At 33.7% G+C, this 21,344-nt stretch overlaps 1 protein-coding gene across 1 annotated transcript; it reads right to left on the minus strand.

Annotated features, from left to right (window-relative positions):
- Positions 1–10,792: 10,792 nt before the first annotated feature.
- LOC139897314 (multiple C2 domain and transmembrane region protein 2-like) lies at positions 10,793–13,971 on the minus strand. The gene is made up of 2 exons (XM_071880009.1): positions 12,648–13,971; positions 10,793–11,795 (listed from the first exon to the last, which is right to left on the minus strand). Exons 1-2 carry the CDS (start codon positions 13,969–13,971, stop codon positions 10,804–10,806), a joined length of 2,316 nt encoding a protein of 771 aa, XP_071736110.1. The 3' UTR covers positions 10,793–10,803.
- Positions 13,972–21,344: the final 7,373 nt, after the last annotated feature.

Here is a 21,344-nt window from a genome sequence, read left to right on the forward strand (position 1 = left end):
AGGACTACTTCCCATCCTTGGTCTTGTGCAACATAACCGTTATGGCCGTTGATAAGACAGCGTGTTGTAATGTCGTCAAAGGGACGAGGGTTACGTAATGTCCAACAGTCCCGTAACAATCTAAAAACCTCATTTCTTACTCCAATTACCGACTCCGTCACTTGTGGGAACGTTTTGTTTAATAGTTGTAGCCCGATGTTCTTGTTCTCACTTTGGTGAGAAGCAAACATTACTAATCCGTAAGCATAACATGCTTCTTTATGTTGCATGTTAGCCGCTTTTTCTAAATCACGAAGTCCAATATTCGGATATATTGAGTCAAAATAATTTCTTAACCCGTTGCGTAAAATAGCATTTGGGTTCCCCGCAATATATGCGTCAAAGTAAACACATCGTAACTTATGGGTTTCCCAATGTGATATCCCCCATCTTTCAAACGAAAGTCTCTTATAAACCAAGACATTCTTGGAACGTTCTTCGAATGTCTTACAAACTGATCTCGCCTTAAATAGTTGTGCCGAAGAATTCTGACCGACTCTAGACAAGATTTCATCAATCATGTCTCCGGGTAGGTCTCTTAAAATATTGGGTTGTCTATCCATTTTGTGTTTTTATACTGTAAAATAGACAAGAGTTAGATTCATAAAAAAAAATACTTATTAATACAAGCAATTTTTACATATATCATAAAGCATAAGCACACTATATTACATATATTACACCACACGAATACAACTATCTTATTCCGACTTGCTTGTTTCTTCTTCTTCGGTTTTGGTTCGTTTTGCCAAGTTTCTAGGGATATATGATGTTCCCCTAATACGAGCCGTAATTTTCCACATTGGTTTAGAAAAACCTGGTGGTTTAGAGGTTCCCGGGTCATTGTTACAACTTAAGGACTTCGGGGGTTGACGATACATATAAAGTTCATCGGGGTTGGAATTAGACTTCTCTATTTTTATGCCCTTTCCCTTATTATTTTCTTTTGCCTTTTTAAATTCAGTTGGGGTAATTTCTATAACATCATCGGAATTCTCGTCGGAATCCGATTCATCGGAGAATTGGTAATCCTCCCAATATTTTGCTTCCTTGGCGGAAACACCATTGACCATAATTAACCTTGGTCGGTTGGTTGAGGATTTTCTTTTACTTAACCGTTTTATTATTTCCCCCACCGGTTCTATTTCTTCATCCGGTTCCGATTCTTCTTCCGGTTCCGATTCTTCTTCCGGTTCCGACTCTTCTTCCGGTTCCTCTTCGGAAACTTGTGAATCAGTCCACGAATCATTCCAATTTACATTTGACTCTTCATTATTATTAGGTGAGTCAATGGGACTTGTTCTAGAGGTAGACATCTATCACATAATATCAAACGCGTTAAGAGATTAATATATCACATAATATTCACATGTTAAAAATATATAGTTTCCAACAAAATTTGTTAAGCAATCATTTTTCAAGTAAACACGGTCGAAGTCCAGACTCACTAATGCATCCTAACAAACTCGATAAGACACACTAATGCAAAATTCTGGTTCTCTAAGACCAACGCTCGGATACCAACTGAAATGTCCCGTTCTTATTGATTAAAAACGTTCCATATTAATTGATTTCGTTGCGAGGTTTTGACCTCTATATGAGACGTTTTTCAAAGACTGCATTCATTTTTAAAACAAACCATAACCTTTATTTCATAAATAAAGTTTTAAAAAGCTTTACGTAGATTATCAAATAATGATAATCTAAAATATCCTGTTTACACACGACCATTACATAATGGTTTACAATACAAATATGTTACATCGAAATCAGTTTCTTGAATGCAGTTTTTACACAATATCATACAAACATGGACTCCAAATCTTGTCCTTATTTTAGTATGCAACAGCGGAAGCTCTTAATATTCACCTGAGAATAAACATGCTTTAAACGTCAACAAAAATGTTGGTGAGTTATAGGTTTAACCTATATATATCAAATCGTAACAATAGACCACAAGATTTCATATTTCAATACACATCCCATACATAGAGATAAAAATCATTCATATGGTGAACACCTGGTAACCGACAATAACAAGATGCATATATAAGAATATCCCCATCATTCCGGGACACCCTTCGGATATGATATAAATTTCGAAGTACTAAAGCATCCGGTACTTTGGATGGGGTTTGTTAGGCCCAATAGATCTATCTTTAGTCAATTAGGGTGTCTGTTCCCTAATTCTTAGATTACCAGACTTAATAAAAAGGGGCATACTCGATTTCGATAATTCAACCATAGAATGTAGTTTCACGTACTTGTGTCTATTTTGTAAATCATTTATAAAACCTGCATGTATTCTCATTCCAAAAATATTAGATTTTAAAAGTGGGACTATAACTCACTTTCACAGATTTTTACTTCGTCGGGAAGTAAAACTTGGCCACTGGTTGATTCACGAACCTATAACAATATATACATATATATCAAAGTATGTTCAAAATATATTTACAACACTTTTAATATATTTTGATGTTTTAAGTTTATTAAGTCAGCTGTCCTCGTTAGTACCCTACAACTAGTTGTCCACAGTTAGATGTACAGAAATAAATCGATAAATATTATCTTGAATCAATCCACGACCCAGTGTATACGTATCTCAGTATTGATCACAACTCAAACTATATATATTTTGGAATCAACCTCAACCCTGTATAGCTAACTCCAACATTCACATATAGAGTGTCTATGGTTGTTCCGAAATATATATAGATGTGTCGACATGATAGGTCGAAACATTGTATACGTGTCTATGGTATCTCAAGATTACATAATATACAATACAAGTTGATTAAGTTATGGTTGGAATAGATTTGTTACAAATTTTCACGTAGCTAAAATGAGAAAAATTATCCAATCTTGTTTTACCCATAACTTCTTCATTTTAAATCCGTTTTGAGTGAATCAAATTGCTATGGTTTCATATTGAACTCTATTTTATGAATCTAAACAGAAAAAATATAGGTTTATAGTCGGAAAAATAAGTTACAAGTCGTTTTTGTAAAGGTAGTCATTTCAGTCGAAAGAACGACGTCTAGATGACCATTTTAGAAAACATACTTCCACTTTGAGTTTAACCATAATTTTTGGATATAGTTTCATGTTCATAATAAAAATCATTTTCTCAGAATAACAACTTTTAAATCAAAGTTTATCATAGTTTTTAATTAACTAACCCAAAACCGCCCGCGGTGTTACTACGACGGCGTAAATCCGGTTTTACGGTGTTTTTCGTGTCTCCAGGTTTTAAATCATTAAGTTAGCATATCATATAGATATAGAACATGTGTTTAGTTGATTTTAAAAGTCAAGTTAGAAGGATTAACTTTTGTTTGCGAACAAGTTTAGAATTAACTAAACTATGTTCTAGTGATTACAAGTTTAAACCTTCGAATAAGATAGCTTTATATGTATGAATTGAATGATGTTATGAACATCATTACTACCTTAAGTTCCTTGGATAAGCCTACTGGAAAAGTGAAAAATGGATCTAGCTTCAACGGATCCTTGGATGGCTCGAAGTTCTTGAAGCAGAATCATGACACGAAAACAAGTTCAAGTAAGATCATCACTTGAAATAAGATTGTTATAGTTATAGAAATTGAACCAAAGTTTGAATATGATTATTACCTTGTATTAGAATGATAACCTACTGTAAGAAACAAAGATTTCTTGAGGTTGGATGATCACCTTACAAGATTGGAAGTGAGCTAGCAAACTTGAAAGTATTCTTGATTTTATGTAACTAGAACTTGTAGAATATATGAAGAACACTTAGAACTTGAAGATAGAACTTGAGAGAGATCAATTAGATGAAGAAAATTGAAGAATGAAAGTGTTTGTAGGTGTTTTTGGTCATTGGTGTATGGATTAGATATAAAGGATATGTAATTTTGTTTTCATGTAAATAAGTCATGAATGATTACTCATATTTTTGTAATTTTATGAGATATTTCATGCTAGTTGCCAAATGATGGTTCCCACATGTGTTAGGTGACTCACATGGGCTGCTAAGAGCTGATCATTGGAGTGTATATACCAATAGTACATACATCTAAAAGCTGTGTATTGTACGAGTACGAATACGGGTGCATACGAGTAGAATTGTTGATGAAACTGAACGAGGATGTAATTGTAAGCATTTTTGTTAAGTAGAAGTATTTTGATAAGTGTATTGAAGTCTTTCAAAAGTGTATAAATACATATTAAAACACTACATGTATATACATTTTAACTGAGTCGTTAAGTCATCGTTAGTCGTTACATGTAAGTGTTGTTTTGAAACTTTTAGGTTAACGATCTTGTTAAATGTTGTTAACCCAATGTTTATAATATCAAATGAGATTTTAAATTATTATATTATCATGATATTATCATGTATGAATATCTCTTAATATGATATATATACATTAAATGTCTTTACAACGATAATCGTTACATATATGTCTCGTTTAAAAATCATTAAGTTAGTAGTCTTGTTTTTACATATGTAGTTAATTTTTAATATACTTAATGATATGTTTACTTATCATAGTATCATGTTAACTGTATATATATCCATATATATGTCATCATATAGTTTTTACGAGTTTTAACGTTCGTGAATCACCGGTCAACTTGAGTGGTCAATTGTCTATATGAAACATATTTCAATTAATCAAGTCTTAACAAGTTTGATTGCTTAACATGTTGGAAACATTTAATCATGTAAATATCAATCTCAATTAATATATATAAACATGGAAAAGTTCGGGTCACTACATAAATGTATACCATGGTGCGAAAGTTTTGAAGAGGCGAAATAACGCCGCAGTACGATACCATGGTAGACATCCACAGGTGGAGAGAAACCAGCAACAAGGTAATGTAGGAGGGGGGAATGAGATGCAAGAAATGCATAGGTTTATAGCTTCTCAGGAATACGAAAATGCTAGACAGAGAGCATTTGAAGATTGGCAAGTTCATCAGAACCAGATCATAGCTCATTGCCAACATATAGGTAGAAACTATATTCCTACACCGAAACCCATCTTCCCTCCTTGGTCTATAGAGATGCAGCCACCATATCCTACGTATGACCCTGCCGAAGCATTCTATAGCACCTATGGTTATGCCTGGAACCCCTATTGGTATCCTTAGTTTACTTATTATTATTTTTTATTTTGTAATTTGTAATTATTGATACGTTTAATAATTTTTGTTAATATTGTAATCATTTTTATAATTATCTAACTTTTATTCTTAGATTTTAATAATTTTTGAATGTGGGGTAATATACCAAACTTCAAAAATATGTATATATGTTTGCAGTTTATCTTATGTACACAACATGGTAAAACAACGCATTTTCAAAGACTGGCATTAAGTTCAGCAAAAGCAACTAATTTTGACGACAAGATGCAAAATATATGTGAAATAACAACAAGACGGAATGAACAAATGATGTGCACCATTTATCATTCAGCAAACAAACGCCAATATATTTGGAAACTTTGGTAAAATTTAATCATTTTCACACTAATCACCCTCAATAATTTAAATTGTTACTGATTTCTTGCAAATGAGGGCATTGCAAGATCTTAAGTGTGGGAAGGGGTTAAATTCTTTCGGATTTTAAAAATTTTTACTTTATACACTTGGTTACCATTAAAAATACTAGTAAAGCAGTAGTTGTATTAGAATCTAGTGCTCTCTGATAAAAAAGAACAGCCCTAGTCTTATATACTGACTACCCAATTCTAGTAAAATTTTTCAAAAATTTCAATTAAATGAATTCAAAATCATGTTTATACATATTTATGAACGATAAAACTAGGTTTTAACACCGAAATTATTGTTACCTCGGAAAGGACATAAATTAAGAAACAAACTAAAATGTTAAAATTCATTTAAAATGGAATAGAGGACGATAAAAAGGAAAATAAAAGCTAAGTGTGGGAAAATTTACCAAGTTATCTTAAACATATGTCACATATATCTATAACAAATAACTGAAAATACTTTTGCTTTGGACTAAACTAAACTGTTTTACCCGATGAAAGAAAAGAAGAGATGGATCTACATGATGAATCAATTCCATCATTAAAAGGAAGTAAAGTCTTCCGAAAAAGAAACGCGCTTCTTGATTTAGGTCATGAAGTTGTCGTCCAGACCAGCTGTAGGTTGACGAAAAATCTAGAAAAGTCATCACTAAAATCAGCAGGAAATCCACAGACCTCAGCATTAAACAGGGTCGCCATGTGGTCAGATTTATCCTAACCATGAGAAGGATTTATCTCGTACAATGGGGGGCACCGTGCAAATTAGCTGGATAAGACTAATGAATCAGATCCCCAGAAAGGATAATCTCCTTAAAGATTAAAAATCAGCTTTTAAGACTGATATTACTCAATCCTAGAGATTGACCTTAAAGATTGAGAATTACAAACTCATGGAATTCGATGATATCTAAACTCGAGCTTAAACGAGAAAATATTTTGATCAAAATTACAAACCGATTTGTTTTCTGAAAACCCTATTTTCAATGCGTTCATTACCATTGAACGTAAAATCCTAGGAATTCACCTGGAATTCATTAGGTCACCTGAACTAAATCGGGTGTCAACCGTAAGAACGGTGGTTGCATAGTGGTCAAAGACAGGACCTTGTGCCAGACCGAAAAATTATAAGGGTGAGCTTTACTATTGCTCCTACCAAGGATAGTAATTGCGTCCGACACGTTATAGACCATAATCAAAAGCATGTCACGGGACATTGCCTTAACAGTTGCTTGTTCAACGCTTTCCTTTCAACCGGACGGTAGTTTACCGAAAGGTAATATACGGGATAAGTAAACTGGACGTGTTGCTTTCCAAATACAAGGTTAGCAAGTGGGTGACACAAAACCATAAGTTTTGAGCTAAAATTTTCAAATCTGAAACCCACCAAACCCACAAAAATATTTTGCAAACACCGGTAAAGGGTTATCCCGGAAAACTTATCTAGGGTAAAAACTAGATTTAATTTTCAAAAGATCAAATGTTTTCATAAAGATCCAATTTCCTTAATGGATCTAAATTTTTATAGTCATGTGGGACTGTAAACCATATCGTTACTACCATTGTTTATACCGCCGTATAGAAATCACTGATGTACAAGGTGTGAAGAATAAAGAAGTGATTCTAGTATTTCAAGACAATATTGCTTGAGGACAAGCAACGCTCAAGTGTGGGAATATTTGATAATGCTAAAAACGAACATATATTTCATAGCATTATTCCTCAAGAAAGACAAGCTTTTAGTTGCAATTGTTCTATTTACAAGTGATATTCGTTTAAATAATAAAAGGTGAAGACAAAAGACAGATTCGACGAATTGAAGACGCAAACGACCAAAAAGCTCAAAAGTACAAAAGACAATCAAAAAGGTTCCAATTATTGATAAGAAACGTCTCGAAATTACAAGAGTACAAGATTCAAAACGCAAAATACAAAATATAAAATTGTACGCAAGGACGTTCGAAAATCCGGAACCGGGACCAGAGTCAACTCTCAACGCTCGACGCAACGGACTAAAAATTACAAGTCTACTATGCACAAGAATATAATATAATATATAAATAATTATATTAATTATTTATATTTTATATTTATATATAAAATCCGTCGGCAAGAAAGACTCCAAAAGATGTGAGCTGTAATTTCAATCTCCGCGACTCGCGGAGTTTGAAGGCCAAAAGGGCCGCGAGTCGCGGAGCCCCAATTTCAGAAACTTCCTATAAAAGCAAACGAATTCTGATCGAAAAAACCACCAAATATATCCATCTCTCTATCTATATCGTATATATTTATATTTATATTTTAATTTTAATTTTAATTTTAATTTTAATTATAATTCTAATAATAAGGGTATGTTAGCGAATATTGTAAGGGTGTAAGTCGAAATTCTGTCCGTGTAACGCTACGCTATTTTTAAATCATTGTAAGTTATGTTCAACCTTTTTACATTAATGTCTCGTAGCTAAGTTATTATTATGCTTATTTAAAACGAAGTAATCATGATGTTGGGCTAACTACTAAAATTGGGTAATTGGGCTTTGTACCATAATTGGGGTTTGGACAAAAGAACGACACTTGTGGAAATTAGACTATGGGCTATTAATGGGCTTTATATTTGTTTAACTAAATGAAAGTTTGTTAATGTTAATATAAAGATTTACAATTGGGCGTCCCTATAAATTACCATATACACTCTATCGGACACGATGGGCGGGGTAATTATATGTACGAATAATCGTTCATTTAACCGGACACGGGAATGGATTAATAGCCACTAGAATAATTAAAACAGGGGTGAAATTACATTCAAGGGTAATTGGTGTAATTGTTAACAAAGTAGTAAAACCTTGGTTTACACGCAGTCGATAACCTGGTGTATTCATTAAACAAAGTATTAAAACCTTGTTACAATTCGAATCCCCAATTAGTTGGAATATTTAACTTCGGGTATAATAATAATTTGACGAGGACACTCGCACTTTATATTTATGACTGATGGACTGTTATGGACAAAAACCAGACGGACATATTAAATAATCCAGGACAAAGGACAATTAACCCATGAGCATAAAACTAAAATCAACACGTCAAACATCATGATTACGAAAGTTTAAATAAGCATAATTCTTTTATTTCATATTTAATTTCCTTTATTTTATATTTAATTGCACTTCTAATTATCGCACTTTTATTTATTGTTATTTAATCGCACTTTTAATTATCGTACTTTTTAATTATCGCAATTTTATTTTATCGCACTTTTATTATTCGAAATTTCATTATCGTTATTTACTTTACGCTTTAAATTAAGTCTTTTATTTATTTAATATTTTACATTAGGTTTTAACTGCGACTAAAGTTTTAAAATCGACAAACCGGTCATTAAACGGTAAAAACCCCCCTTTATAATAATAATATTACTTATATATATATTTGTATTTTTATAAAAGTAAACTAATATAGCGTTGAACTTTGTTTAAAGATTTCCCTGTGGAACGAACCGGACTTACTAAAAACTACACTACTGTACGATTAGGTATACTGCCTATAAGTGTTGTAGCAAGGTTTAAGTATATCCATTCTATAAATAAATAAATATCTTGTGTAAAATTGTATCGTATTTAATAGTTTTTCCTAGTAAAATATAAACTATTTTATATACACCTCGCATAACATCACGATTCTAGGATCAAAACCCAATGGGGTCCCAAAAAATTTATCCGATAATTTACTTGCGTAAAATATCGAATATGTCGGGTCAAATCTGGTCGAATCGCACCTAAAACACAAACATAAAATTGGATAGTACTCGCAAAATATAAGGTAATTCATATATTTTATTATTATCATTACAACAACCATCATACAAAAAATATCATTTATACAAAAAAGAGAATTGATATTTCCACAAATATTACCTCCTATACAATTACAATTATATCATATATTCTATGCACTAAATATTAAAGGTAAGCTTTTACTTTGTCTATAAGGTTTCATACAAGAAAATGCATCCATAATTGTATCATTGCTAATACCATCTAACTTTATAAGTGGGCTAATTTCAAATATTTTAGTAATCCAAACTATAAAATTTCAAATCTTAAAAATATATGGGGTCCCATTATTATATTTAGTGGTGTCATGTACAGAAAAAATAAAAATTTGTGATAAATTTTGAAAAACTTTTGGTGTCACGGGAACCCGCGGGGTTACACTTAAACTCGCCACTGGCTGAACCATTCAATTATGTTTCTAGATTTAGAGGCTGCATTGTGTCCATTTTGATAGTGAACAGTGATCAACAATTTAATTTCCTTCTATTTTCATATTATCAATCGCCACTGAGTTTTGGAATCTATTAGGTGATTATTACTACTGTATATATTTATCCATTATGTATTGTATTCTTCAATAATTATGATTTTCTTTATGTATGCTCAAATTGTTACATGTTGCTGGGGTACTATCCAGGGACGGATCTTTGAGGTGGCAGGGGTGGGCAGTGGCCCCTCCAAAATTTTATGTTCTTAGTGTAAATTTTATATTATTTGGATTTAAAATATAAATATTTTATATAATAGTCCCTCTAAAATTTTAGAATTTCTTTTTAATATAATTGATAAGTTTTTGAAACGATTTTGGCCCTCCCATTAAAGTCGTTCAAGATCCGTCTATGGTACTATCTTGTTGTATATACATTTAGTTTCCTGTGCTGCTGTACTACATTTTTTGAGTTTGTGCATGTTCATGAATAGAGTGTACATTTATGGTCCATTCACTTGTCAAGTGATCATTTGGATATGTAACAGTTCCAACAAGTTTATTGTTAATTTCCAGAACTTCTTTAATTGTTATATTCAAATATGGATATCATTAATATGTCACTATTGTCAGTTTAATTTCATTTCTCTTATAATCATAATATCTAATAATCTATATCTATATCAATATCTATATCTATAAATACTAGACTTACCTGGTTGGTTTCGATGGATCTGCAATAACATGAATCTGCTTTGACTATTCACAAATCCTGCCCTGATTTGCTCTGTTTTTCGGTTTTGGTACTTGCGAATAATAAAAATAACATTGATTTATATTATTATTAATCAATTATATAATTATAATTATTTTATTATTCAAAGAGTATATGGAAACTAAACACAGACAAGTTACAAACCCAAAATGAGCTAAACATTTCATCCTCTTCATTTATGCATTAGAGTAAGCTATCTGATTTAGCAGGCAGTCTTTTAAAGAAATTACTAGGAACCGCAGGCAACTTGCTTCTAAACTTCGGGTGTCGTAACATATACAATCCGCTAACCAACGCCACCACCCTAAACGGAGTCGTATAAAGAACCACCGCTGCGCAAAAGCTAAACGCAACAAAAAGGCTCGTCGCTCGTGGGTCCCGCCAGCTAAGCAACGACCCAACCCGTTCACCTTGCGTAGCCAAATCCCCTAACACAGTTTGAATCCTTCCTGCTATGCTTCGAACCCGATCATACCTCATTCGTACCGTGTCATGCGGTCTTGATGTCGGGAACGTGTCGAACTCTTCGTCTAGCTCGTCTGGGTGCACCGCCTCAGCCCATGACAGTTTTGGGTCCATATGAGGCGGGTGCCTAGCTCGGAACCTATAGTTCCATAGCCCGATTAAAAACATGTAAAGACAAATCGTAGGTAAAATGAGTTCCGGGTACCATAACAATATTAAAAACAAGACGTGAACGAGAACCGTTGTGATCGGGTTCTTCCATTCGCAAACATTGTTGAACCAACGGCTAACCGAAAACAAACCGGTCAACAACGACATGATCCTAAAAAAGTTAGCTTTGCTTCTTCTCATGCTCCACATGTGAGAGTCAACGTCTAACATGTACTCAACCACTTCTTTTCGTAGAGGCGGTTCGGCTCGACCCAGCCGAACTGCAACTATGTTCATGGCTTGGTACCTTAAACTGTCGACTTGGTTGACCGTTAATGGGTTCAGGTAATGCATTTTGGGTAATAAAGGGTGACCGTAGATGTAGACCATGTTGCTTAATGATAAGGTGGTGAAACGAACCGCAAGTTGAAGCTCGCCCATTTTCTTTACGCCAGATGGATGGAGTACGAGTAGTGGGTATGAATGTGTGTATATTCGATGAGCTTCGAGTGTTGATAACCGAATTCTTACCTTTCCTATTCTTGAATCTCGTCCTGTACCTGTACAAATTTCAATTCAACCCATTTCTTAAATGAGTAAATGTTCTGAAGGGTCATATGGGTCAGACGGGTCGAGATGTAGTATATAAGACTAGAATCTTGTAACTGTTATATTAAAATAATACCAATTTTTACTTAATTCATATAATATATTATGTTATCATATCTAAAACACTAACTGTTTTTGCTGGAGTTTAGAGGTTTAGACACAGTGGGTCAAAGAGAACTCATTTTGACCCCTTACAACAACAACAACAACAACAACAAAACCCAATACCACATGAGTGGTGTATGGGGGAGGTGAGATGTAGACAATCCTTCCCCTATCCGAGAATAAAGACAAGTCGTTTCTCCACCCAGAGTGACACACTCTCAAGAGTAGAGAAAGTCATCCATCTCTTTATTCGACGGATAAAGAGATTGCTTCCGAGAGGACCTCCGGCCTTTAAGTAGAAAAAAGTTTTTAAAAAAAAAAATAAAATAAAAATATTAAAATAAAAATAATAATAGACGCCATGAAAATGGTAGAATCAAATTTTCATGGGTTTTAAATCCTGTCTGGAATTTAATTTTGACCCCTTACCTAACCCGTTGTGCGCGATTCAACCCATTTCTTAAATGTTTTTTGTTTCTCTGAAGGGTCAAATGGATTAAAATTGAAATTAGCTGATAATAAAATGGGTCGAACGGGTCGAGATGTACTATATGAGCCTGGAATCTTACACCTGATTTTATTATCATGTCTAAAAGACTAATTGTTTTTGCTGGAGTTTATAGGTTTAGACACATTTGGTAAAAGATTAGATAACCCATTTTGACCCCTTACCCATATTTCCACCTCTGTGTACCAACCTGGTTTCTCAGCTCCCAGATGACAATTGTCGAAAACGCCCATTGTGATGACGGTACACGGATCATAAACTTCCCACGTGTACTGCTCGTTCCACTTCGGACTAAGTGTGTCAAGAATCGTCCTTGTTCTTACCCATTTTGTACCATACTTAGCCACACAATAAGCATCAGTCGACCCGCGTCCATCATTCAGCTTCATCGGTAACAACCCTTGCGCTCCCAAAATTCCGACTTCAAGAATCCCACACGGCTTCTTCCATAAATGCTTAGCTGTCGGCCGCGTATCACTTATGTACAAAGTTGACTCATCAAGAACATGGTAACCACCTTCTAAGCAAACACGAATATGTACACGGCTCGAAAACTTCATCTCACCTACTCCATACCTCTCGAGATTAAACCATCGCGAATGAACGGGCCGATGATCTAGCCGCTTCTCAAACATAGTCAACGGAAGAGTCAACGTCCCCAAAACCTCATCTCTCGAAGAATGAACCCGATCCTCAACGGTTAAAACCAAATGTTCCTCGAACGGCTCAGCAACAACAAACAAAAAATCTTCATTCCATAACGGATTCATCGTCCTAAACGAACTTACCTTAGTTTTCAACACTTGATTCCCAACTTCTGCCTTAACGAAAACTTCCGGAGCACGTGTCCTATCGTTCGGGATCACATCTTGAGCTTCGATAACATTAACTCGAAGATACCAAAGTTTCGGGGCCACATAAACTTTTGATCTAACGTTAAACACACCTTCTCCATGTGCAAACGAAGCATCCGAATGCCACGCCTCAGAAAACGCTTCGTCTGCTTGTGTCCCCATCCAAACTGCCAGCATTATCTCCCCATTTCCTCTACGATCATCCACACGGTACCATTGGGCCGCTAACGGGCTATCCGGTGGAACCCGTGTTGGAATCTCATTAAGATCAAATACAACTTTGCCAATACAATCATCTCGTCCAAACATCTCTTTATCTTTCAAGTAAACTTCTAACGTAGATGATTGAACGCGATCTTTCGAGAACGCAAACACTTGGTTCCATTCGGGGTTCATTTTCTTATCAAAATGCCTCGTTCGACCTCTATAATTCCCGAGTCTTACTTCAACATACGGGTCGATACCAAGAGGGAGTTCTTTAGCCTTCACTATTCGAACATAAAGATGGTACGTTTGTTCGACTAGATCATACGTGCTTGTTAGTCTTTCAGTCCCAAGTTGAGGGTTTGTATTTTTTAGCTCGTAATCGTCTCGTTGGAGAGTAGGAACAATCCCGGGTACGGATTCATGATTGGTTTGGCGGTTTCGTAGTCGGATCATTTGGGAGTTTGGAAGTGTTTTGTGTTGTGTGATACGAGGATTAAAAGGATTAATGAGTGAAGATTTAGTTTAAGAACGTTTATATATATAAGAAGTATACTAGCTAGTATCGTGTGCTTACATATTTTATTTTGTTTCATTCTTTGCTTGATTGAGAAGTCAAAAAGCATGCATGGATCATGGATGATGTACAAGTGTGATGATTACTTGATTTGTAAGTAACCTTGAACCAAAGTGATTCTTGATTATTTGTTGTATGACGTACAAAAATCGGAGGTGAGATGGAAGCAAAGCATAAACTTTTTACCTAAATATGAAATATACGGAAACCTGTGTTTTATTTTTTATGTATCTTCTTACAAGGCTAAAGTGAAGGTTTCAAAATTGGTGGTGATATAAATAAACATACGAGATGATTGATACACTAAAATCTCATACTCACAATCCATATAATAATACGACTTGTTATTTATTCAGTGTTTTATTGCATGAATAGAAATAAATGGTCTGTCATTTCCTTCCAGACATGGGTGTCGTTTCCTTCAAGGTTCGCCTTAGAGAATGTACAAGTGTGGCTCATGGCTCAAATTTTAAAAGAGTCCAAAATTTTCTAATGACCTGTATATTATTGTTCAATGACAGAAAAAAATAATAATTGATTTTAAAATAGTTTTGCCCAAATAAAAGTAAAGTTTATGACTCACTCAAAGAATATGAAGACATAAGATATGTGCAATTTTCATTAATTGAGGATGAATTAAATTGTAACTCGTGTACACACTTTCAATAATCATTTATCCCTCCGTTCTATATATATTGTCCATTATTTTATTTTAAAATTTCTCAAATTAGTTGTTCACTTTCATAAATGAAAAAAATAATGCGATAAAAACCTTTTGTGCCCCTACCTTATTCATATACGACAAAAATATAGATAAAAAGTAAGGGGTAAGACCGAAAAGTTAACAAATAAGTACATGTGGCAGGTATATTTTCTTAAACTGTGTGTTTTTATCTGAAGACAATAGATTTGAGATGGATGAAGTAATATCTAACTAAGAATCGTAACAAATTGACATTAATAACTATTGATAATGATATATTGGAAAGTATTGATTAGAGAGTCTCAACAAATCTGCTTTCAAAAATGTTTTATTTAAAAAATAGTTTAAGTATAATGAGATGACACAACTATTTAAGAATAAAATATTTTAATGTAGCTTTTTTGAAATTGTTTGTTGATTCAGTGGCACAGCTAGGATTTTTAATTAGCCGTGTCACAAATAAAATCGAGTCACAAAATCTAATTGACAACTTACGATTAACTAACATTTTTTTTTCTTTTACCTTTTATTAAAACTGTCCCCTGCGATATTTCATTTGTTGGAATTGATCAATAACTGCTTTGTAAGTAACTAGAGGGGGAGGGGGGGGGGAATAGTTACTTAGTCGATTTTTCAAAATTTTCTTTGTATTTTGTTGAACTTGAACTTGATATAACGTGACTTGAAATGTTTGTTCTCTAATAATACTAACAATATAAATATATGCAAAATTATAATCAAAAGATAAGGGAAGAGAGAACAAACACAACGATTTATAGTGGTTCGGGAAGATGTTAACTAATCTTCCTTAATCCACTCCTCAATTCTACGAATTGAGATTTTTCTTCACTATGATACTCCAACTCGGTGGAGTGTCCGGATACAACACTAGTACTTCGATAGGCCGCAACTTGTGAATTCTTACGTCCCTTTGAAGACTTCACAAACACTTATAGCTCTTACCACAAGATCCTAATGAACTTATCCTAGTGAAAACACAACTATCCTCTAGATCCCTTTAAGAAGATTGTTTACAAGTAAACTTACAACTTTAAGCTTACAAGTACTCTTGCTTGAATCACTCCAAAAGATTACAAATTTATTATAAGAATGATATCAGTAAGTATGAGAAAATATGAGTGCAAGAGGTGAATCTTCAAATGCTCCAAGGCTTGGCTTTTATAGAAAATAGAAATCTGCCTGGAAGCTATACGGCTCGCTGCACGGTCGACCGTGGTTCGACCGTGTACCTCTGACATCTGATTCTTATGGCCGTTTTTGTCCTTTGAAAATTGTCATTTTTCCTTGTTGAATAGCTGCAACTAAATGCCAATTACTTCTGAAATTATCCCCATTACTCCTTTTGTTTTGGACATAAGCATGGAAGTTGACATGTCCATTAAAGAAGAAAGTCTTCAATCTTTGATCATTTGTCATTGATTACCAAAAGAGGCAATTGCAGAATTTTGTCTCATGACAAACCATTATCTTCTAAAAACTTCATCAGCCTTTCTTAATTGCTTGTCATCTTGCTAATGGAAGTATATTGCTTTTTGGAACATTGTTACAACTTAAATGAACTAGTTTGAATCTAGTTTGAACATAATGATTCTTGTTACAACTTGACTAGACTTGAACTAATTACATTCTCATACAAATAATGATACATAGAACTAATGGGAGAGCAACTCTTTAATTGAGACTTTAATGACCATTATTAGTATGTTTAAATGGCACTATGTATTAGGACAAAGAGATATAACACTTGAGTGTTTTAGTCTAAATCAAGCTTAAAATGTCATTAAGATGTCATTAGGTGTGATTAGTAAAAATTAACTTCTTTTGGTTCAAAACTCTTTTGAGATCAAAAAGGGCAACTATTATAAGTATGTTTAAAAAGGTTTTGTAAATTATAGATGCCTCAAAGTAGTCTAACTTAAAGTGGATGATTTTGGTAACAGAGAAAACTGCGGTCGAGCTGCGGTCGTCTGTGAGGTGAGCCGCAGATTGACAGTTTTAGAAAAACTTGGATTCGTTGGTACAGGACATACACGGTTAGTTTCACGGTCGACCGTAGTTCAGCCGTGTAGCATTTTTACCAAGATAATTACTTATGCATTGGTCTTTTGCTAGAGATAGTTTAGGCTTATGAACTCATGTCGTCCTACATATGATTAACTACTTAGCTCTTGTGTGTCATCATCAAAACAAAGTGATTAATCTTTGAATATTATGATTTGAATCTTAACCAACATGCTTCATGTGTAACACTAGCAAGAGCTTCTATTTTTATGGCATCAATAAGACAACCGTTTAGAAATTCATCGTTAATTTGGTTACGCAAATCTGCTTTTACAAACTTCATTGTCGAAAAACACCTCTCAACCGTTGTGATTGCAACTGGTTAAACCAATGCAAGTTTTAATAATCGGTATACATGATGACATGAAAGATGTTTTTCAGTTTCAACCATCAACCTAGCAAGGTCAGCACCCGCCTTTAAGTTATAAAAATTTTCATCTCGATGCATAATCTCATAGTATATGTCAAGTTCATGTTTTTCTAGTTGTTAGTGATTACTATTTGTATTGGGCCTTTTTTACTTTTCTCATATATTGGATCTTTGTATCAAAGTTTTGGGTTGTCATAATAAATTAATCGGGTCCTAATAATAATAAGCGGTGTCACACAATAAGGATTCATAAATTATACAGTATAAGGACAAGTTACAGGCAGTGAGCTTTTGGACTGATGAGTGGTGTCACAATGTGACGACCCGGAAATTTCTGATCAAATTTAAACTTAATCTTTATATAATTTCAACACGATATGTAAAGTCTGTTAAACTGAGTCTCAAAATTTTTGAACTATTTTCATATATGAAATTGACCTTCGACTGTTCTCGACGATTCACGAACAACTATTTGTAAATGGATACATGTATACTTTTATATATATATATATATATATATATATATATATATATATATATATATTATAATTTGAAATATAATTTGATATAATATATGATTTAATGGTAAGAACTAAATTGTAAAATAATATAAGAAATAATAAAATCTATTATTAAAATAAATCTATGTATACATAAAAAGTATATTAAATATATATTTGGTGATTTTGAAGTTATTTAGTAAACGACGGTAATACTTAATAATCATTCGATTGATAATCAATGAGTTAAAAAGGAATTTATGTGATTTTAAAATAAAGGGTGATCCGAAAATAAGTTTTATAAATTTTAGGCTTATTAATAAAATATTTAGAAATTATGTAATAAATTTTATCACTTTTTATATTTTACCTGGGATTGGGAGTGAATAACTAATTTAAATTTCACTTATTAGTTAATGATTGAATTTATTACCATAATGACCGAAATAAATAAAGATACTTAATTTTAAAATTTGAAAATTTTTCGAAGACTTTTATCCGTACTAAATTAATCAACGGGGCAAAATATAACACTCCGTTAAGAGTGTCGGTAGAAAACTCCATTATAGCTGGCTGCTAAACTGTTTATGTACTGTGTTCATATCAATTCATGTGATCCTTGATATTATTATTTAATATTATAATTATTACTTTATATATATATATATATATATATATATATATATATATATATATATATATATATATATATGTATATGTATATATATATTGTTATACATACATGAAACGTTCATTATGAAGAATGAATTCAAACGAGAACCTATTGGTAGCCTACACCTTCCACCACTTTAAATCACCTCTACACCACCATATATCTCTACTCTCTCTTTTTTTTTTTCGTAAACCATCTCTCGCTACATGATTAAATTTCACACCATCATTTAATCACCACCGAGACCTACACCGCCACCTCTTACCCTTGGCCAACACCAACCGTATACAACCACCACATCACCACCTTATCGTCTTCAGCTCATCAACCATAAACCACCTGTGTATTCGATGCTACATTGGCTTTTTCTATACTTTTGAATCAAAGACTCAATAAACTACCATCCTTGTAACACCATCACCATGAAACTCACAAACCCATTTTTTTTTGTTTCCTGTTTTGATCGAGAATAACCACCATCACCAACACAATCGTCACCCCTCGAACCACCACTGCAGTTTTTTTCTTTTCCTCTTGTTTTGCAGTCCAAACGATCACCACCTTTCTTTTTCTATTTCTTTCTTGATTAATTGAACACCCTTAACCGCCACCTGCACTTGTTCTTTCCGTTTAGTTTCAACCGTCACCATCACTATTATATTTTGTTGCTGTTACTATGCTCTTTCCTGGTCCTGTTAAAGCCTTTTCAGTTACTATTCCTACTACGGTTGAACGATGCCGTAAACAAACTTGATAGAGAAATGATGCTCATTGTGTCGATGAAGATGATAGAATAGGATAAGTTGTTGATGAAGTGATTAATAAATATAAAAAGTAATAAAGAGTGGGAAACATGTAGACCCCGATATATTTTCTTTTGTTTCCTGTTTTGATCGAATCCACTCAAACATATAAACCGTATTAGTTATTTGGCTTTAGGATGGGCCGTTAATGATGTAATTTGATGGGAATGGATTAGTGGGCCGGTTCTTAATTAGTTGGGCTCTAGAGGTAACTTGGGCCGAATTGCAAACCCATCGGGTTCTTTTTCTTCTACTTATTCGACACATATATACAATATTTAGGTGACGAGTACAAATGATGGTGAAGATGAGATGATAATGATTATGATCATGGTTAGTTAATGATTAGAATAGGATGATGATGAGAAGGTGATGCGAAAGTGATGATATTCGATGAGGAAGAAGGAAAACGAAAATGATGATGCCCGATGGTTTTGATGATGGTTAAATTAGGAAAAATGAAAACGGAACTGAATAAAACGATTTGGTACGTGATTAAAACCGAAGCGCTCAACAACTTATAGAATACTTTTATACACTTGCGAGTGTACATATATTTATGAAACTGAAATCTTGTGGTCTATTAAAATATTAAAATGATTATTATGATAAACCTATGAACTCACCAGCCTTTTGGTTGACACTTTCAAGCATATTTATTCTCAGATATGAAAGAAATCTTTCGCTGTGCATTTGCTCATTTTAAATATATTACTTGGAATCGTTCATGGCATATTTAGGTCAGTACCTCGCGATGGGACCAAATGTTGATGACTTCGTCCAGGTGGATTAGGACGGGTCACCACAGATGGTATCAGAGCGTTGGTCCTAGCGAACCAGGTCTTGCATTAGTATGTCTAACCAAATACTGTTAGGATGCATTAGTGAGCCTGGACTTCGACCTTAGCTGCATATTATAAGTATTGTTTAACATTCCTAGTGGAAAATTATTTGCTTATCATCCTTAAAGTTTAGACACGTCTTACTACCTCTATTGCATAGACAGTGTATAGATAAATTCATATCTTAGTGTATCTGTTATTGTTACCTTTGCCTGACAGCTTCCGTAGATTCCTCCGTAACTTATGGGATTTAAGTATTATATGCATATGTAAATCATGTACTGCAGGGTACTAATCTACATCCTATAATCTATTTCTTATCAAAAATCTTTCATCTGATCATACGATATGAATCCCTCAACCAGTTCGAGTCCCTCAGATTCCAATAGCTATTCCGATAGTTATTCTGACAACTATTCCGATATGGATTTTCACCTAAGCTCATAAAGCAGTGTCACCAGAACGAATCAACCAATTCATTTGATGGGTTCGTAGCCTACTTAATAATTGGAGACAAAAAGAATGTAATCCTTTCCATCAACCAAATTCACCTCTTGGCGAAGAACCTGATGCACTTACTGGCGAACCTATCCGAAACACCAATTTCAGCCTCATTTCCAGGGTAGCTCATCACGATTATATTCTACCCACAATTCTAAACCTTATTCATCCACTCGTTCCGACCGACAATCATCCCAGAATAATGGAAGAAGTCAACGAGCTTCGCGCCCGAGTTGTAGTCTTGGAGAATATGGTGCAAAATTTCCCAGCTTCAGCAACATCACCGGCACCAACAGTACCATCAACAATCCATGCCTCAACATCTCATTCTGTACCTTGAGTATAATCATCGTTCTACATGATGTTCTACATCATTTATCTTCGTTCGACATGATGATTATGTAATCTCTAATGTTTTAAAGATTATGTACTCTAGTTCTAACCAAAAAGCAAATGAGATTAATATCATGTTAACTCATTAAATCCATGATTACATCTGAAGAAAATATATATGTATATATGTTTTCATAAAGATTGTAATTAAAAATTCTTTTGTACAAACTGTTAATGGTGAAAATATTTTAACGGGTAGGTAATACCCGAGGAATATTTAGATTTCACATTAATAAGTTACGCTGTACATTCTTCAAATCAGATTCAACAGTCATTTACTATCCTACTTACATCTACAAAGATACGAATCCGTTCACCGCAGAATAACCATTTTCATTCAATTTCATATTTGGATTTTGACCTATCAGAATCCAACAAGTGGTGT

Source organism: Rutidosis leptorrhynchoides, chromosome 3 (genome assembly GCF_046630445.1).
Source record: "Rutidosis leptorrhynchoides isolate AG116_Rl617_1_P2 chromosome 3, CSIRO_AGI_Rlap_v1, whole genome shotgun sequence".
Taxonomy (NCBI): Eukaryota; Viridiplantae; Streptophyta; class Magnoliopsida; order Asterales; family Asteraceae; genus Rutidosis; species Rutidosis leptorrhynchoides.

Coding starts and splice junctions, on each gene's coding strand:
- LOC139897314 (XM_071880009.1), bottom strand. CDS start 13,971: ATGATCCGACTACGAAACCGCCAAACCAATCATGAATCCGTACCCGGG. Junction 11,796..12,647: donor TCTGGGAGCTGAGAAACCAG/GTTGGTACACAG, acceptor AAATTTGTACAG/GTACAGGACGAGATTCAAGA.